Raw genomic sequence first — 20,321 nt, 5'->3', positions numbered from 1 at the left:
TAGGGAATATTTAAAGTAAAGAAAATAATATTTTTTCTTTACATATATATAACTATACTACTATATATATATATATTTTTTTTTTTTTTTTTTTTTTTATTTACACAATACACACACGGTCGTCTGTTCCTAAAGTAAGCAACTTAATGCTTGTGTTATAGGTTACAGCCGTCTGGTATATAGCTACATATTTTTTTTTCGATAGACATACTTATAAATAATACATATATAAATATATAAATAAATATTTATATTACACCCAGACTCGGGGTGGGAATCGAACCCACAACCTGCGGAGCAGAAAGCAGGGTCACTACAAACTGCGCCAACGGGCTAGTCATTATATAATATATAATCATATATATAATATATATATATATATATATATATATATATATATAACTATATCACTATACTACTATATTTATTTATTGTTTTTTGATTTGATTAAAAAAACTTGTGATTTCAATGCTTCTTTTAGCCCGTATTAGGAATCTGAAACGTATTGTTGCGTTTTAATAATATTGTCATGATTTTTGCAATTGTATTGCTTTTGTTGTTCCTAGTACGACCGAGCCCAGTGGACGACATCATTGTTGACTGTTTTCGAATCAACATTCTATTCAATAATGATTTGAATTTACATTTATTTATAAAGTATATTAAGTAAAGTAATGAAACGAAAAAAAAAAGAATTAAAGGTATCCCCTAAAAATACCCGTGGGTCTTATTGTTGTTCTGCATCTGTAATAACTAGCGCCGAACATCCTTATAAGTGTTGCTTTAAATTTATATGTAACATGTAAAAGTGAAAATAAAAAATAACAATTATTTTAGGATTTGAATCTTCCTAGCTAAATTATTGCATTAGTATTTTTTATTAGCATCGAAAGTTAAACTGAACTGAATGCTGTATCGATTGTCTTATTTTGTCTGTTATTTGTAAAGTTGCCAAGAGTTTATTTTTTGTCTAAATTTGGCAGGTAAACGTTAATTTAATTACGATGTAGCTATTTTGATTCTATTACGTGCAACACTAGAAGCATCGCAAGCGCGTTGTCGATCCTACCCCCAATTCCCCCCAGAATTTCTGATCACCTTACTCACCACAGGGACAGAACATTGCTTGAAAACAGTATTATTTATCTCTGATCTTCTGTAAGGTCGAGGTACTACCCCAGTCGGGCTGCTCCATATTTTGAGCAGGAAATTACCTGTTGTGCCTTCCCTCAGTTACCCCAGTTTGTATCAATAATAGCAGAAGTTACGTTGTTTGAACAAACAGTCTGATTGCATTTGGAAGAAACTTCGATCGTCGTTTAAGTTGCGAAAGTACCTTAGTTTAGAAAGTCGAGTCAGAAACCTTTTAACAACTATTTGAGAATTTCTCTCCATTGTACATGAAAATAATTCGTCTATATTTTGACGTTTTTTGTATGTTATAGTTTACATTTCTTATTAATTTTACGATTATATTTTTGTGTTACCCAACATTAGGAAATTTTAACATTTTTTAATATCATATCAAAAATCGACCGTTCCAGCGGGAATCGAACCTGCATCTCCGACTGACCGTGTCGGTGCTCTAGCCAATTAAGCTATGGAACGATGTACCGCGTATCCTACGCGACAACTTTTCGAATTCGGTACAAAAATATGTTAACAGAAGTCTACTAAGAATCTTCCGTCCGCTAGTATTGTCACAGGATTATCAAATTAATGAAAGGGATAATATACTCATATAACATTTAAGTTTTAAATATTTTACGGTTTGACGGAATCCTTTACCGAGAGTTTAATTATTATTTTGACATTTATTTAAATTATCGATTAATAATGATCTCTTTGTACATTATTTTTAGAGATCTTTAATACGTCTGTGAAGGAAGGAACAAACAGAGCGTGTTAACGCCGGCTCGCCTGTTGCTATTGTTACAAATACATTTTTAATTTTGTAAGAATTCTTTAAAATGTAAACTGTTTCCTTTCGAAATATTTTATATATCTGAGATTTTAAAGTACTTTGAAATTAATGTTAAGTAATGTTTTATTTTCAGTTACAAATGACTAAATGAGTATATGTACATTAGTTATCGATCGATTCTGTAATATCCCACTGCTGGGCATAGGACTCATTCCATGTAGGAAAAGAATTGGAGCTTAATCCACTGATCGCTATCAGGTCTCTATGAGGGACCGATAGTTTAACGTGCTATTCGAGGCACGATGGGAAGACCTACAATGACAGACGTCCAAACCGAAAATTAATATTTGTAAATACAAATATCAATTCTGCACTGGAATCAAACCCGCAAACCGCCGGTATGTAGGCGGCGATATGGCACACGAACCATTACACCCAAAGCGGTTGTTGATAGTCGATAACTAGATATATTTATTAGTTTGAAAGGTATGAAGACCATTGTAGGATGAAGATGATGATGAGATGGTGCTGATTTTTATAATTTTACCGATTCGATTAGGCTTTGAAACTATTTTTTACTACGTAATGCTGAGTAATTATGCTTATATCGTGTCTCGTGCCCAAGAATGCCAAAAAAAAGAACAAACGAAATATCAATATCGTATTCTAAGGTGACGTACCGTACCTGACACATTTTTAATCCAATTGATGACATCATTGGTCATCGTAAAGCTTCAACTTCAAGCTAATGAATCGTAACGAATAAATGCCAAAATATAACTACTATAAATCTTAAAAACCGTTCTGGTGCGGTGGTGCTATACCCTAAACATTGATGGATTGCGGGTTCGATTCCCGCTCGGGTTTGTATTTGTACAAATATTTCTTTCCGATTTCGATGTCTATCCTTGTGCACGTTAAGATGTCGATCCCGATTGTTATCATAAGCACCTGATACTCATTAATGGTTGTGGATCTAGCTCCTATCCTTCTCTTAAATAGAAAACCAGCCCTATGCCCAGCAGTGGGTTGTTACAGGCTGAAACGTGATGGTGAAGAATCTCAGCTCAAATTCCTTTCAAATTGAAACATTGCGAAACCCTACAAATTGATATTACAAGATTAAATCTGTTCAGCAAAAAATTAGACCCATAAAAACTAAATCAAGTTTAATATCTCTGTCATTCGATATATCTTGTTGTTCTTGGCTTTAAACTGGACATTTTACATCTATATTAACGATTATTTATATAATTTTTATAAATACACTAATAACTGGGGTAGAACACAGCAGGAAATTTTCTGCTCAAAATATGGGACAGCCTGACTGGGGTAGTACCTCGACCTTACAGAAAATCACAGCTAAATAATACTGTTTTGAAGCAGTGTTGTGTTCCTGTCGGTGAGTAAGGTGACCAGAGCTCGTGGAGAGAATTGAGGCTATCCTCAATTCCTCCCACGAAGCAACGCTGATCATCTTCTAGATATTGCAAACGTATCTATAAGCTACGGTAATCGCTTACCATCAGGTGAGCTGTACGTTTGTTTGCCGACCTAGTTTAAAAAAAAATATATATTAAATATCATTAAAAAAAAAAACTGTCTAGCATAGCCGACCTACAATGAAGCATTTATTATTTTAATAGCAATTATCAAACACAAATGCAACCCACGCATCTTTGTCACCCGAACCTTTGTTTTTGTCCATCAGATGAGGATGAGGCCACGACGTCAGGCATCACCGATGGCGCGGCCGATGAGCAACAGAACCGCGTCATATTCGTCAACCGCCCACAGCCGCAGAAGTTCGTCAACAACAGGATATCCACAGCTAAATACAGGTTAATAATGATATTGCGTCATCGTATGAAACTATAAACGTATATTTAGAGGTTGCATTCCGATTCGATCTATATTATTTTTGGATTCAGTACAGGATGTAAGCGGACCGTCTTGCAACATTGTAAAAATATGCATTCGTGGAATTTTTTGTACGGAATTGATTACTTTAAAAATTGGTCAAAAGTTATGATGATTTGATATTTGCAAATCGAGAAATCTAGAAAGATGTTCGAAATTTCTAGATATGACAATGTCGGTTTAACATTTTAGAAGTCTTTGTTAATTATTAAACCTAATACAAATAATTGCAAGAAACTTATTCTCGTGCATTTATGTTAAATGGGAATATCCACAAAACCAGAAGCAAATAAAATCTGTGACAAACATCCGACTGGAAGGACCATTCATGTCTCTAAAAATATTAAAATCATACCATCAAACCTATTTCAATCATACGTGTTTAAATATTTGTAATTACTAAATAAATTGTAAACGACCTTGTCGTTGTCAAGATAAGGACAAAGTAACCTCGTACAGACGGCAGCGGTTAGCTTTTCTCGACAAATTAAATGAATTTTCCCACCCATTTCAACGCCTTTGATCACTGCCCTACATTTCTCGTACCTTCGAGTTAACTTGACAGTGTTATCGTGAAAGAGTTGTTTATATAGAATAAGAGGTTCATGAGGTTAACTGTGTTTAGTTAAATACGTTATATATTGTATTAAATATGATTATTATCGGAAACAGTAGTTAGTCTATGACCTAATTGAAGGTAAATTGAAATAATGGTATTTCGAAGGCTTAAATCGCTTTCCTGTTATCACTTTACACATACTAGTGGTCGCCAAGTCGTCGAAATTCGATCATAATTAATTTATTTTTAACTTTGAACTTGTGTTACAAATACATGCTAGTAAATTTAATGTATTTTTTTTTTGCATAATTTAAAGAAAAATATTATTGCACTCCTTCTTTATATAAACTATGAGTGTGCGAAATTTCATACTCCGCCGTCCGCGCAATTTTCGTAAAAAGGGGAACAAAGTTTTTGCTTCACGTCTTAATATACACATATTACATATAATAAATATGTTTCAATATAAAGCGCGTAAAGCAATTCTGGCATTGTTATATTACTTGATATGACGGCATTTTATAGGTAATAATTAACTATTTGAACTATACAGAATTGCGTGGAACGATTAGCTTTATGACTTTACAAGCTATTTTAGGGGCACAGTGTTTTCATTTATTTATTTAAGAAAATGTAACATTTCTAAGTTGATTACTCGTGTGTAGAACAAAAATATTATACTTTAAAATATAATAAAAATAACGAATTTAATATACATCTTAAAATAGAAACGGCACCGTGACGTTGAGATTCGCCTTAGACAGCTTTCTGATCACTCAACTAAAATGTTTATACCCCTGACTCAGGAATAACTTTCACGACTTGGTATATATGTTAACACTTCGATCACTTTCAGATTTGTCACGACGTACGAGAATTATTTGCGCGTAACTCATGGTTTGGTCAGCTTACTTCAATTTCTCTATGTCAAATCATTTTCAACGGTTCAATACGTTCTTTCGTTCACAGTATAGTTACTTATAAACATTACTAGCCGACCCCGCAAACGTTGTTTTGCCATATATTTTACTAACCTTCTCAATGACCCCCCCCCTATAACTTGGGGAATGAAAAATAGATGTTGGCCGATTCTCAGACCTACCCGATATGCACACAAAATTTCATAATATTTTATTAACCCCTTTAACCCCCCCCCCTCTATAATTATAACTTAGGGGTATGAAAAATAGATGTTCAATTCTTAGACCTACCCGATATGCACACAAAATTTCATGAGAACGGTCAAGCCATTTCAGAGAAGTTTAACCACAAACACCGCGACACGAGAATTTTATATATTAGATTATAATATAATATTTACTACATAAATGTTTAATAAACACATCAAACCACTAATACTCTATTTGATCGAACATAACCAACCCACTTCCTATCCGGCTCGCCCCTCGTGACGTCATTCGCTCCGGCCCTGACATACACATCAGAATATTCGCTCCACTTGCTCGGAATACATATTTATCCGGACCCATCTATGTCAAATGTCATTAAGACTTCTCATTTTCATGTTTAATATGGAGTGTTATTTGAAGAGTAAGTATGTGGAACCTTACGTCGACGATGAACCAGTAATTGTAGATCAGAAATGAGACCCGTTCTCATTGTAATTCAAAATGTATTTTTGTCAAAGAGGGTTATGTTTTTTTCAATTGTCATTTAATTGTCACTTAACAAGTCTGCTATGTGAGTTGTACGTGAAGCTGCCACTGGGTCACAAGGCAGATTTTGCTGAAAAGAACTAGGCTGAAATTCAACATTTTCCCTATGAAAGCCTTTCCGTATAAACTGCTACACATCGAAATATTTTCGCTCTTGAATGGTGAAAGAATTATTAAAAATTGCTAAGTATTCAATGATATGCAAAAACATTTATATCTATACAAATAAATAAAATTGGAGTGTCTGTTTGTAATATTAAAATAACCGCTTTTTACTAAATGCATATGGATGTATACACGATACATATACCAAAACAACATTTACAATTTTCGTCTGTCGGTCCGTCCGTCCGTCCGTCCGTCCGTCCGTCCGTCCGTCCGTCCGTCCGTCCGTCCGTCCGACCGTCCGTCTGTCCGTCTGTCTGTTCTTCTGGCTAATCTCTGTAACGGCTGGACCGATTTTCACAAGACTTTGACTTGACACTGGTAGATAGCTGATAAAATAAGGATTAACTTAGGCTACTTTTATTTTAGAAATTTATTTATATAACTGAACAATAACTTTTTGTTAAATTCCACGCGGACGAAGTCGCGGGTACAACTAATAAAGTACTGATAGTTTTTAAATAACGTGCTGATTTTTAAGAGTGTCTGTTGAGCTTTTTGTCGGTTTTTTTCAACAAAATCTACATTTTCGATGATAACTTTACCATTAGATAACTATAATATATATAAATAAGTTAAATTAATCCATGCCTGCCTGGCTGTCATTAAAGTTTAAATTAAAAGAGACAAAACGAAGTCAGATGGAATGTTGTAAAATTTACGTTGTTATTTTTAATTATTATAAGAATTTGTGAAGAATAGTAAACTTTTAACGTCGTTTCTTTAATTTCTGAGCATCACAAATTTATTTATATGTACTCTCACAATAATAAAAAAAATAATCTTATACTATCTTATATTTGTGTAAAATGAATTCGAATTTGTTAAAACCCACTTGATTAAAGTCAATTTTTTATTTTAATTTGATTACATACAAATTCTCTTATTTATATTTTACTAGCTGACCCCGCAAACCTTGTTTTTCCATATATGTTATTAATCCCCATAATCCCCCCCTTATAACTTAGGGGTATGAAAAATAGATGTTGGCTGATTCTAGACCTACCCGATATGCATACAAAATTTCATAAAAATTAATCCAGCCGTTTCGGAGGAGTATGGTAACTGACATTGTGTCACGAGAATTTTATATACAAGATTTAGATAGCTAAAGCTTACAGTAAGAGCTCCTCTCATATCGCACAATCACAAACAACAAATTGAATTTAATTTATCAACGAGTGTCAATTGTATGCAATTCTACTTCAAATGATAATGACACAATGGAAGTGTTTACAATTTGTCATACTAAGGCCCGATTCACGTCTCAGTTCGTTCTCAGTTCGATATCTATCCGGTAAAATATTGTTATACGAGAAACAATGAGTGTATTCACACCACCCCTAACAGTCACGTTATCAAATCACACCCTAGCCAGATCCGTATTGTTTCTTGTTTATCGGATCGCGCTTATTTTAAGCGCTGTTGTCATGAGTGCAAGATCTAACATGATGAATTTCACGTGTTATATAGAAATCGTAGTGTAAGCGTCCATGAATGATTGTTAAAAAACTTACGTTCTCAACTTTTTGCGCAAAAAAAAAATAAGGGTATTCCACTTGTTGTAGTTGAGCATGACTTAAATAGTTACAAAGTCCTTAAATTCATCTGACACCGTTTCATTAATCACCAAAGAATAATCCTCGAAAGAGGAAAGAAAATTGAGAATAAAGCTACAGGTGTCACCATCCCATACTTATAGTCGTTCATATAAGGTTGCGGAAATCGTGCCAAAAAATATATCAACGTATTTTAACCTTGCGCCTTAAGCTCCTTAATATGAACGTGGTTGGAACTTTATCGCATTGTATACGCACGACAGATATGTGCCGGTTGGCACTCTGCCCGCGATCTGATGTCACACCCCGAATATACGGCAAGCGCCCGAGGGAGCGCGGCCTATATGCGTTTGTTTACATAGTCCATGTGTTTCTCAAGTGTGGGACGAACATTACCGTGTCGCTATGCCTATTGCACCTAAATGTGGATTAGGTCAATGACATGGAATATCTTCAGTGATCTGACCAAATATATGCATCCAGCTGATTATAGTCTACTGCTTCAGCCTGTGATATCCCACTGCTAAGGCCTCTTTCCTCATGTAGTAGAAAGATCAATACTTAATCCACCACGCTGCTCCAATGCTGGTTGACGGATATATTATCTACTGTAAGTAACTATCGCTATCAGGTGCACATGATAGCAACCGGGACCGACGGCTTAACGTGCTCTCCGAGGCACGGTAGGTAGACCCACAAGGACTGCACAAAAACCCAGACCACGGCAAACATCTGTACGGCCAATACAAATGTTTGTCACGTGCGGGGATCGAACCCGCAACCGTTAGCACAACAGCCACAAACCAGTGCTGTGACTGTTGCAACAACGCGTCGTTATGTCCTCACAATAACGAATATTAAAAAAAAGAATTATTCAGTTTGGTGCAGTCACTCGGAAGTTATGAGCGATGGGATTTGATTTTTATTTATATAGATTGGGGAATTTTATTATATAATAAATTTGTATAGGGTATGTCTATCATTTGTAATTTTCGTTGACGATAATTCAATTATGACTGTTTTAACATTTTACTAAAAATAAATATTAATAAAAATATTTCTGATACACACAATGGCAAAGTCATATCTTCAATGACAGTTATTATTAAAAGGAAGCGCTACTGCGCTTGCGAATTTCCACGATGAACGAATAAAATATTTAAAGCTGCTGTAAAAATCGGCCTTCGCTATTTTTACCAACAATGAGTACAAATTATTAATAGCGTTTAACTTAAAAAATGAAAGTAATATGAAATATTACTTACACTTAATACATTTTAGAAGAAAAAAATCTTAATACTATTTTAGGAACTGCAGATACGAATATGTCGTTTAATATAGTAAATAGTTTTTGTGCCGGTGAAAAACCAGGAACAAGTATTATAGAAACTTACATTTACAAGTAGTAGAAACTAAGTAAGTTTAATATTTAAAAAAAAATACTTTTCATGCTCGGTGATAAAAGAAAACATCGCTTACAAAACTTCTTCGGATTGGCTACCCGTCGTGGTACTTTTCAATGAGACATTCACTAGCTGCTGCAATATAGAATTGGAGAGGAGGTTAAAGAATGTTGGAGAGAATCTTAGATTCATAAAATAGTTAACATTTTTGAATATCATATCAAAAATTGACCGCTCCAGCGGAGATCGAACCCGCGTCTCCGATTGGCCGTGTCGGCGCTCTAGCCAATTAAGCTATGACGTCGTTCGATCATCCCCGCTGGAGCGGTCAATTTTTGATATGATATTCAAAAATGTTTAGAATTCCTAATGTGTGGCTAACACAAAAATAAAATCGTACAATAGTCAACTAATTGTACTTTACCATCTTGTCTCATTTTATAAAATTTGTCATCAGTGTGCCGTCGTTCGTCCCACTATTCCTGTTCGAGCAGTTCCGGCGCTACTCCAACTGCTTCTTCCTGCTGATCGCGCTTCTACAGCAGATCCCGGACGTGTCGCCCACCGGCCGCTGGACCACGCTCACGCCTCTCATCCTCATACTCAGTGTTAGCGCCATTAAGGAGGTCGTCGAAGATTTCGTGAGTTGCATTTTTTATACAACTAGCTCGGCAAACAAGAGTACGGCTCATCGGATGGTAAGCGAGTACCGTAGCTTATAGACGCCTGCAACAAAAGAAACATCTCAAATGCCTACCCTAATCTCAATCGCCTAGGAGCTCGGGTTAGGACCCAATATTGTAAACAGTTCATGATACGTGAGTTATGTCATTCTTCTCATTCACTTTCCAAAAGGAAGTTTTGTCAGTATTCATTGCTCTTAAATTTTATTTCAAAGAAAACACAGCAAATATGGTTATGAAATTTCAATAAAAGTATCGTTGTTTGCAATTTATATCAAAGCAGTAAAGGTGGAAAACCGTATTTTAATCTTGCGACCAGAAACTTTTCACGCAGATTCCTGATTGCAAATCATGATTGACACTTGTTTGACAAATTCACAAATTCCTAGAAACGGCATCGTGCAGACGATGAGACGAACAGAAGGAAAGTGGAGGTCCTGAGGGAAGGGAGGTGGCAGAGCATCAGGTGGGAAAAGCTGCAAGTCGGCGACATATGCAAGGTTGTCAACAATCAGTTTTTTCCCGCCGATCTCGTGCTGCTAGCTTCCAGGTGAGTTCTAACCGTGATTATTTGAATATTAAGCAATCAATAAGTTCTGAAAACTAAAATGCTGTAACATAATTATTGTTTTAAATATTACGTTTAATAGGTCTTTACAATACTCGCTCATACTATTTATTCCCAACTTGGTTTGTTAGAAATGCCTGTAGACACTATTATATTTAATTCCTATGCCAACGTCGTAAGCAGTATGACATCGTATGAGTGATGACATCACAATTCGCAAAATAGATTGCAGCGCACTTTTATCCCGGATTGAATTTAGAATTCCATCAAGGCACTTTAGACATAACAGACAATTGTCTAGATAAACAAGTAAATTAAATAACTTGATGTGATTGATTTTAACTATTAAAATTTTCAATCTAAGTAAATACAAGTACTCAAATCTCGCGACAAGTTATTCTATCATATAATCTTTATAAGTAGACAATAAAAATTTTAAAGTAAAAATTTTATTTTTTTCGTTTTAGCGCATTCAAATAAAAGCTTGTTTTTTTAAAAAGGTCTTAATTATTTGACCATATTTATACTTAAATTTTGTATGGTACTATTGTATCATAACGTTGTTGGTTTGCCTACTAAAAAAGAGTGTTTTAGACCACACGACTAAAGTAAAACTTCTGATGCCCCATCTATATGAATGTATATGTAAACCTTATTGAGACACGATGACTTAAACACATCTTGTCAAAATTAGATTTATTTATGATTGAACTGAGCCTAGCATATAAACACTCAAAAATCGTATACAATGTAGGTATATAAAAATAACGAGTGCGCTTTAGATCACACGACTGATACGAAACATAACTCTCTCTCTTTCAATATTCACTGACATATCTCCCTCTCAACTCCCGTTTGCTTCGTACGATCACACTTTTCGTAACGCTCTCGTCACACATTCACCAGCTTACTCCCCAATTTAAGCATGCGTAATAAAGTTGTACTTCAATAAATTAAAATAAAGATATCAGGGTATCGTAATAAAACCCAACATTACCAAACTTTTGAAACTCAAACCAAAACAAGTAATTGGGTTAAAAAAAATTGTCGACTACTGATTTTCCATTGTGAATTAAAGGTAACAGCAGACACAGATCGGCTATATCTTCACATATATATTTCTCCAGCGAACCCCAAGGGATATCCTTCATCGAAACATCGAATTTGGACGGTGAAACGAACCTCAAGATACGCCAAGCCAGTCCTGAGACCGCTCGACTAGATTCAGTGTCCTCTCTGGCCGACTTCAAAGCGACGGTGCAGTGTGAGCCGCCCAACAGACATCTTTACGACTTTAATGGAATGCTGAAGGAAACTAATGCTAAGTGAGTCTGAAATATGTTGTATTTGGGAAATATTACTTATTATTAAATTGGTGGCGGGATAACCATCCAACTGCTGGCTTTGAAATACACAGGCCGAAGACGGGCAGCAGCGTCTTCGGTGCGAAAAAGCCAGCCCTGCGGTCACCAACCCGCCTGCCCAGCGTGGTGACTATGGGCAAACACATGAGTTCACGTTATTTTTGGCGTAAACTTATGGAGGCCTATGTCCAGCAGTGGACTGTATAGGCTGTAATGATGATGACTTATTATTATTATTATACATATGTTAATAGAATTGTTTATACTAAGGATTTGCTTATTTAACTGAGGTCGAGCACAGTAGGAAATATCCTGCTCAGATACCTGATATATAAGCTACGGTAATCGCTTGCCATCAGGTTAGCCTTGCGCTTGTTTGCCGACCTAGTTGTATATAAAAAAAAATAAGAAAATGTAGTATTCAATATAATTAATTTGCAATATATTCAATATAAAGTTTAAATGCTACAATTCATTTATAGAAATCCTCCATTCTTCTAATTCTTCTTACTTTTTTACTATAATTGATATTTTGCATAAAAGTGTTGATAAAAATATTTTTTACCAATTATGCAAAATGCATAATGCTGCTGTGTGGCTACGGCAATAAAGAATATATCCACCCTCACTTTTTCTGTGACTGTCGTAAGAGACGACTAAGGGATAACACAGTTCCACTACCACCTCGGAACTTAAAAAGCCGACCGGTGGCGGGATAACATTCCAACTGCTGGCCTTTGATATCGATATCATATCCTCATATTTACTGATCTTCCAGGACTGTCCCCCTAAACCTGGAGCAGATGATGCTCCGTGGAGCCATGTTGCGGAACACGGCGTGGGTTCACGCAGTCGTCGTCTACACCGGACACGAGACCAAGCTCATGAAGAACTCAACCAAAGGTATCGAACGGTACTAATAATAAGTTGGAAATTTTAGAGATTATGCTTTGAAAGTCTTCTTAAGTGTGTTTTTTAAAATTTCTTTTCCAAAAGGAGGATCTTTTCGTTGGTTCATCGTAGAGCTATAATTCTGACACTTAAGGGATAGCACTTGTACAAAAACTAATGCAGGCGTACGTGAAGTCCGGTAAAAAAGAATTTCAACAAATATTTTCCCAAACATTTTTGAATATCATATCAAAAATTGGCCGCTCCAGCGCGGATCGAACCCGCGTCTCCGACTGACCGTGTCGGCGCTCTAGCCAATTAAGCTATGGAACGATGTACCCGCTAGAGCGAAATTTTTGATATGATGATTTTTATATTCGGTTTAAGCGAACCGTGGCGCCGTCTATAGTGAGTTCTTTACAGAAACCCGTAACTATTCAAAGTTTCATATTACAATGAAAATCTTTAACAGGAGACGATACCATGCTATTTTTAATATGTACGATTTTATTTTTGTGTTTCACACACACACTCACATTAGGAATTTTAAACATTTTTGAATATCGTATTAAAAATCGTACATATTAAATATTTTCTCATATTTTTCAATTTATGAATTTTAAGTTGCAAATTTGCGTAAGAAAAACTGCAATTTATCTTTCCCAATTTGTACATAACCAGTTTATGATAAATTACCTAGTGATTCTTCAAGTTGGTCATCTCTAGTTCGGTTTTTCCAACTGTATTGCAAAGTACCTATTTACCCTTAAGTTGGAAATCTCTTATTTCTCAAATAACAATGGTTTTTTTGGGGTATCCTCAGCGCCCCTGAAGCGGTCGTCCATCGACCGCCAGACCAACACTCACATCCTGATGCTGTTCCTCATACTGCTGGTGCTGTCGCTGCTGAGCGCCGCCTGCAACGAGCTCTGGACTCGGGCAAGAGCAAGCGATTGGTACGTCGGCATCGATGGTATGTACCTCCTTCCTTTATCGCTACTGCTTAAAAACAAAAATTATAAAAGTTTTTTTTAAACTGTTTTGTGAGTTACTGTGCCGATTGCATCATCACTACTTCAAGGCAACTTTAAATTGTGAAAATTATGTATCAAAGACATTGTTTTGCTTGTTGACGTGTTTAAAATTTCTTGATTTTCCGTAATTTCTAAGGTTGAGCTTTCGTATGATAGGTTGTAACCATAGATATACTGTTTTCCACCCGTTTCAAAATTCATCTTTATCTCAAAGATGGGAAAAACAATGAAGGAAGCAGCATATGCCAGGGAAAGTTCTGAGACAAAAAATAATGGATTAAGCTCTAATCTTCTTGTTATTTGTTACAGAGGCACAGAATGCACATTTCGGATTCAACTTTTTAACGTTTTTGATATTATACAACAATCTTATACCTATATCCTTACAAGTTACTGCTGAAATAGTGAGATTTTTTCAAGTAAGTGCCGATCTTTAATTCTTTAATAACAATATAAACTTTTTTGTATTAGTCTCGATAACAAATTAAATTCCTTTAAGATTTTTAAATATCATACATAATATGTATAATAACTTATACATTATATTGACGCTTGCTATTCGTATCGGAACAGCAAATGCTGGTAAAATATACCTATGTCTTGCAAAAAGAGCTAAAAGTGCTCGTAAAGATTCTCTCCCAGCGTAACTCTCTGCGTTTTTTAACACGATTTCCCTCTTAATATCTTTTCAAAGAAGAAGACGGGCAGCAGCGTTTTCGGTGCGACAAAGCCAGTACTGCGGTCACCAACCCGCCTGCCCAGCGTGGTGACTATGGGCAAAACACATGAGTTCACGTTATTTTTGGCGTAAACTTGTGGAGGCCTATGTCCAGCAGTGGACTGTATAGGCTGTAATGATGATCTTTTCAAACCGCGTCTTACATCGTTAGTCAAGGAGTAAATTCCAATGAAACGCGGTGCGCAGGCGAAGTTCATCGCGATGGACAGCGAGATGTACCACGAGCAGACCGACACGCCGGCGCTGGCGCGCACGTCCAACCTCAACGAGGAGCTGGGCATGGTGCGCTACGTGTTCAGCGACAAGACCGGCACGCTCACCTGCAACGTCATGGAGTTCCGCAAGTGCTCCATCGCCGAGGTACGCCCGGCCCACTGCCGGCCATAGGTTCTCTTTCCCCGTGTAGGGATCAGAGCTTAATCCACCACGCTGCTCTATTGCGGATTGGGGGATATGTGATATGTAACTACTGTGAGTAACTATCGCTATCAGGTGTACATGAGAACAACCGGGACTGACAGCTTATAGTTCCGAGTCACGGTATGAACACAATTATCCACTCCGAACGAGAATCGAACCCGCGACCGTCGGTGTTTAGGCGCCGCCGATACGGCATACGCACCATTACACCGGAGCCGTTGTCAGATATACCTGTTGCTTTTGTAACATTTACACATGTACACACAGCTAAATACCAATGAGTGCACTCATACTACAAGTGACAATAAAAGCGTACGGGCGTTCCGATGGTAAGCCGATTCTGTAGCCTATAGATTTCTGAAACACCAGAAGCATCAAAAGCGAGTTGCCGATTTTTCCCAACCCTCTTCAGGAGGTTAAAAGATTTTTGTCACTTCCAAATATCCATTATACTGGATTATATTTCTGATAAGCTTGGTTAGAGGAATGTTACTTACAGTAAAATGAATTTTTCACTTCTTAACAGGTAATCTACACCCGACCGGGTCCAAACGAGCGTCTCGAGGACACGTTATTATATCAGAATTTAGACAGTGGTCACCCTAGCGCGCCCATCATCACGGAGTTCCTGACCATGCTGGCCGTCTGTCACACCGTTATACCTGAGATGGTGGACGGCAAGATCAATTATCACGCGGCATCTCCTGGTGAGTATCCGGAATTAGTTGAATGGAAAAAAAATGGACAATTGTCATGTCGGATAAACGTTGAGTATAAGAATAATATCTATTGACATAAATAAAAATGGATTGTTAAATGTGTTGCTAACTGCAAAACTCAAAAACGGCAAAATTTTTCTACTTTGTAGGAGGTTCTTATGGACTTATAAACGATTTCATTAATTGATTAATAGGTTTAATGGCTAACAGTTGTGCTAGTGAAGCACGGTTGATTCCGTTAATGTCACGTAGAATGGAGCGGACACAAGAGATTGATTGTAAACTAATATTATACAAGAATTATTGTTTATTTAGACTATGTTCGAATAACAATATGAAACCGTTGTTGGGCCATCCTTTTAAGTGAGTGTTTTACCTGTGTCAGGATGTCCTGCTCTTCCATATTCATACTTATAAAATTAAAAAAATAAGCTTATACATACATGTTTCTGCGTGTGTGTGTGCGCGCGTGTGTGTGCGCGCGTGTGTGAGCGCGCGTGTGTGTTGCGCGTGTGCGTGTGTACGTCTGTGTGTGTGTTTGTGTGTGCGTGTGTGTATGCGCGTGTGCGTGTGCGTATCCATGAGCGTGTGCGTGTATGTGCGTGTGTGTTCGGTAATGCGTCGAAGTAAAGCGCAATATAGAGTACGGCGCCGGCCCGCAGACGAGCGCGCGCTGGTGGAGGGCGCGGCGGCGTGGGGCTGGACCTTCGAGACGCGCACGCCGGCCGCCGTCACGGTGCGCGCGCGCGGCCGCCGCCTCACCTTCGCCGTGCTGCACGTGCTGGCCTTCAGCTCGGCGCGCAAGCGCATGTCCGTCGTCGTGCGCACGCCCGAAGGTACCGCCGCACGCCGGTCGCTCAAACTTTAAGCTAAATATTTCCTCGACTGCCCTACCTCAATGATGATACTACAATCTTATTACGTGTGCTCATACTGACCCATAAATCGTATCCTCTGTAAATATTCTTCGCATTATTAAAATATGATTGTGAACTACCAGGAACTTAAGACACGAATAACACACTTTTTCAATCTAAAAACATTGAAATAGTTAAAAACATAACCTTACAAGTGATGCCCGCAGGCGAGATCAAGCTGTACTGCAAGGGCGCGGACTCGGTGATCTACCCGCGCCTGGCGGGCGGGCCGCGCGGGGCGGCGCACGCGGCCGGCACGCTGGCGCACCTGGAGCACTTCGCGACCGAGGGGCTGCGCACGCTCGTGTACGCCGTGGCCGACGTGCCGCCGCAGGTCTACGAGGTGAGCGCACTTCTGTCCACCGACGTGACACAAACACAACGCACCCGGAGCACTTCGCGACCGAGGGGCTGCGCACGCTCGTGTACGCCGTGGCCGACGTGCCGCCGCAGGTCTACGAGGTGAGCGCACTTCTGTCCACCGACGTGATACAAACACAACGCACCCGGAGCACTTCGCGACCGAGGGGCTGCGCACGCTCGTGTACGCCGTGGCCGACGTGCCGCCGCAGGTCTACGAGGTGAGCGCACTTCTGTCCACCGACGTGACACAAACACTTAACGCACCCGGAGCACTTCGCGACCGAGGGGCTGCGCACGCTCGTGTACGCCGTGGCCGACGTGCCGCCGCAGGTCTACGAGGTGAGCGCACTTCTGTCCACCGACGTGACACAAACACTTAACGCACCCGGAGCACTTCGCGACCGAGGGGCTGCGCACGCTCGTGTACGCCGTGGCCGACGTGCCGCCGCAGGTCTACGAGGTGAGCGCACTTCTGTCCACCGACGTGACACAAACACAACGCACCCGGAGCACTTCGCGACCGAGGGGCTGCGCACGCTCGTGTACGCCGTGGCCGACGTGCCGCCGCAGGTCTACGAGGTGAGCGCACTTCTGTCCACCGACGTGACACAAACACTTAACGCACCCGGAGCACTTCGCGACCGAGGGGCTGCGCACGCTCGTGTACGCCGTGGCCGACGTGCCGCCGCAGGTCTACGAGGTGAGCGCACTTCTGTCCACCGACGTGACACAAACACAACGCACCCGGAGCACTTCGCGACCGAGGGGCTGCGCACGCTCGTGTACGCCGTGGCCGACGTGCCGCCGCAGGTCTACGAGGTGAGCGCACTTCTGTCCACCGACGTGACACAAACACAACGCACCCGGAGCACTTCGCGACCGAGGGGCTGCGCACGCTCGTGTACGCCGTGGCCGACGTGCCGCCGCAGGTCTACGAGGTGAGCGCACTTCTGTCCACCGACGTGACACAAACACAACGCACCCGGAGCACTTCGCGACCGAGGGGCTGCGCACGCTCGTGTACGCCGTGGCCGACGTGCCGCCGCAGGTCTACGAGGTGAGCGCACTTCTGTCCACCGACGTGACACAAACACAACGCACCCGGAGCACTTCGCGACCGAGGGGCTGCGCACGCTCGTGTACGCCGTGGCCGACGTGCCGCCGCAGGTCTACGAGGTGAGCGCACTTCTGTCCACCGACGTGACACAAACACTTAACGCACCCGGAGCACTTCGCGACCGAGGGGCTGCGCACGCTCGTGTACGCCGTGGCCGACGTGCCGCCGCAGGTCTACGAGGTGAGCGCACTTCTGTCCACCGACGTGACACAAACACTTAACGCACCCGGAGCACTTCGCGACCGAGGGGCTGCGCACGCTCGTGTACGCCGTGGCCGACGTGCCGCCGCAGGTCTACGAGGTGAGCGCACTTCTGTCCACCGACGTGACACAAACACAACGCACCCGGAGCACTTCGCGACCGAGGGGCTGCGCACGCTCGTGTACGCCGTGGCCGACGTGCCGCCGCAGGTCTACGAGGTGAGCGCACTTCTGTCCACCGACGTGACACAAACACTTAACGCACCCGGAGCACTTCGCGACCGAGGGGCTGCGCACGCTCGTGTACGCCGTGGCCGACGTGCCGCCGCAGGTCTACGAGGTGAGCGCACTTCTGTCCACCGACGTGACACAAACACAACGCACCCGGAGCACTTCGCGACCGAGGGGCTGCGCACGCTCGTGTACGCCGTGGCCGACGTGCCGCCGCAGGTCTACGAGGTGAGCGCACTTCTGTCCACCGACGTGACACAAACACAACGCACCCGGAGCACTTCGCGACCGAGGGGCTGCGCACGCTCGTGTACGCCGTGGCCGACGTGCCGCCGCAGGTCTACGAGGTGAGCGCACTTCTGTCCACCGACGTGACACAAACACAACGCACCCGGAGCACTTCGCGACCGAGGGGCTGCGCACGCTCGTGTACGCCGTGGCCGACGTGCCGCCGCAGGTCTACGAGGTGAGCGCACTTCTGTCCACCGACGTGACACAAACACAACGCACCCGGAGCACTTCGCGACCGAGGGGCTGCGCACGCTCGTGTACGCCGTGGCCGACGTGCCGCCGCAGGTCTACGAGGTGAGCGCACTTCTGTCCACCGACGTGACACAAACACTTAACGCACCCGGAGCACTTCGCGACCGAGGGGCTGCGCACGCTCGTGTACGCCGTGGCCGACGTGCCGCCGCAGGTCTACGAGGTGAGCGCACTTCTGTCCACCGACGTGACACAAACACTTAACGCACCCGGAGCACTTCGCGACCGAGGGGCTGCGCACGCTCGTGTACGCCGTGGCCGACGTGCCGCCGCAGGTCTACGAGGTGAGCGCACTTCTGTCCACCGACGTGACACAAACACAACGCACCCGGAGCACTTCGCGACCGAGGGGCTGCGCACGCTCGTGTACGCCGTGGCCGACGTGCCGCCGCAGGTCTACGAGGTGAGCGCACTTCTGTCCACCGACGTGACACAAACACAACGCACCCGGAGCACTTCGCGACCGAGGGGCTGCGCACGCTCGTGTACGCCGTGGCCGACGTGCCGCCGCAGGTCTACGAGGTGAGCGCACTTCTGTCCACCGACGTGACACAAACACAACGCACCCGGAGCACTTCGCGACCGAGGGGCTGCGCACGCTCGTGTACGCCGTGGCCGACGTGCCGCCGCAGGTCTACGAGGTGAGCGCACTTCTGTCCACCGACGTGACACAAACACTCAACGCACCCGGAGCACTTCGCGACCGAGGGGCTGCGCACGCTCGTGTACGCCGTGGCCGACGTGCCGCCGCAGGTCTACGAGGTGAGCGCACTTCTGTCCACCGACGTGACACAAACACTTAACGCACCCGGAGCACTTCGCGACCGAGGGGCTGCGCACGCTCGTGTACGCCGTGGCCGACGTGCCGCCGCAGGTCTACGAGGTGAGCGCACTTCTGTCCACCGACGTGACACAAACACTTAACGCACCCGGAGCACTTCGCGACCGAGGGGCTGCGCACGCTCGTGTACGCCGTGGCCGACGTGCCGCCGCAGGTCTACGAGGTGAGCGCACTTCTGTCCACCGACGTGACACAAACACTTAACGCACCCGGAGCACTTCGCGACCGAGGGGCTGCGCACGCTCGTGTACGCCGTGGCCGACGTGCCGCCGCAGGTCTACGAGGTGAGCGCACTTCTGTCCACCGACGTGACACAAACACTTAACGCACCCGGAGCACTTCGCGACCGAGGGGCTGCGCACGCTCGTGTACGCCGTGGCCGACGTGCCGCCGCAGGTCTACGAGGTGAGCGCACTTCTGTCCACCGACGTGACACAAACACAACGCACCCGGAGCACTTCGCGACCGAGGGGCTGCGCACGCT

The 20,321-nt window shown here is 42.4% G+C and overlaps 1 protein-coding gene across 1 annotated transcript in view; it reads left to right on the top strand.

Annotated features, from left to right (window-relative positions):
• The first annotated feature begins 3,586 nt into the window (after positions 1–3,586).
• The window catches only part of LOC123670069 (probable phospholipid-transporting ATPase IA), a 34,911-nt gene continuing 18,176 nt past the window's right edge, over positions 3,587–20,321 (top strand). Inside the window, exons 1-11 of the mRNA XM_045603578.1 lie at positions 3,587–3,765; positions 9,664–9,847; positions 10,279–10,439; positions 11,585–11,782; positions 12,600–12,724; positions 13,536–13,685; positions 14,056–14,165; positions 14,672–14,845; positions 15,432–15,612; positions 16,287–16,460; positions 16,709–16,884. Of these exons, the coding sequence (XP_045459534.1) occupies positions 3,587–3,765; positions 9,664–9,847; positions 10,279–10,439; positions 11,585–11,782; positions 12,600–12,724; positions 13,536–13,685; positions 14,056–14,165; positions 14,672–14,845; positions 15,432–15,612; positions 16,287–16,460; positions 16,709–16,884 (1,812 nt within the window). The remainder of the gene's footprint in view (positions 3,766–9,663; positions 9,848–10,278; positions 10,440–11,584; positions 11,783–12,599; positions 12,725–13,535; positions 13,686–14,055; positions 14,166–14,671; positions 14,846–15,431; positions 15,613–16,286; positions 16,461–16,708; positions 16,885–20,321) is intronic.

The sequence above is a fragment of the Melitaea cinxia genome, chromosome 4 (genome assembly GCF_905220565.1).
Source record: "Melitaea cinxia chromosome 4, ilMelCinx1.1, whole genome shotgun sequence".
In the NCBI taxonomy this organism is placed as follows: domain Eukaryota; kingdom Metazoa; phylum Arthropoda; class Insecta; order Lepidoptera; family Nymphalidae; genus Melitaea; species Melitaea cinxia.
The sequence above is the reverse complement of the archived record's forward strand: the minus strand, read 5'-3'. Positions and strand labels throughout refer to the sequence as shown.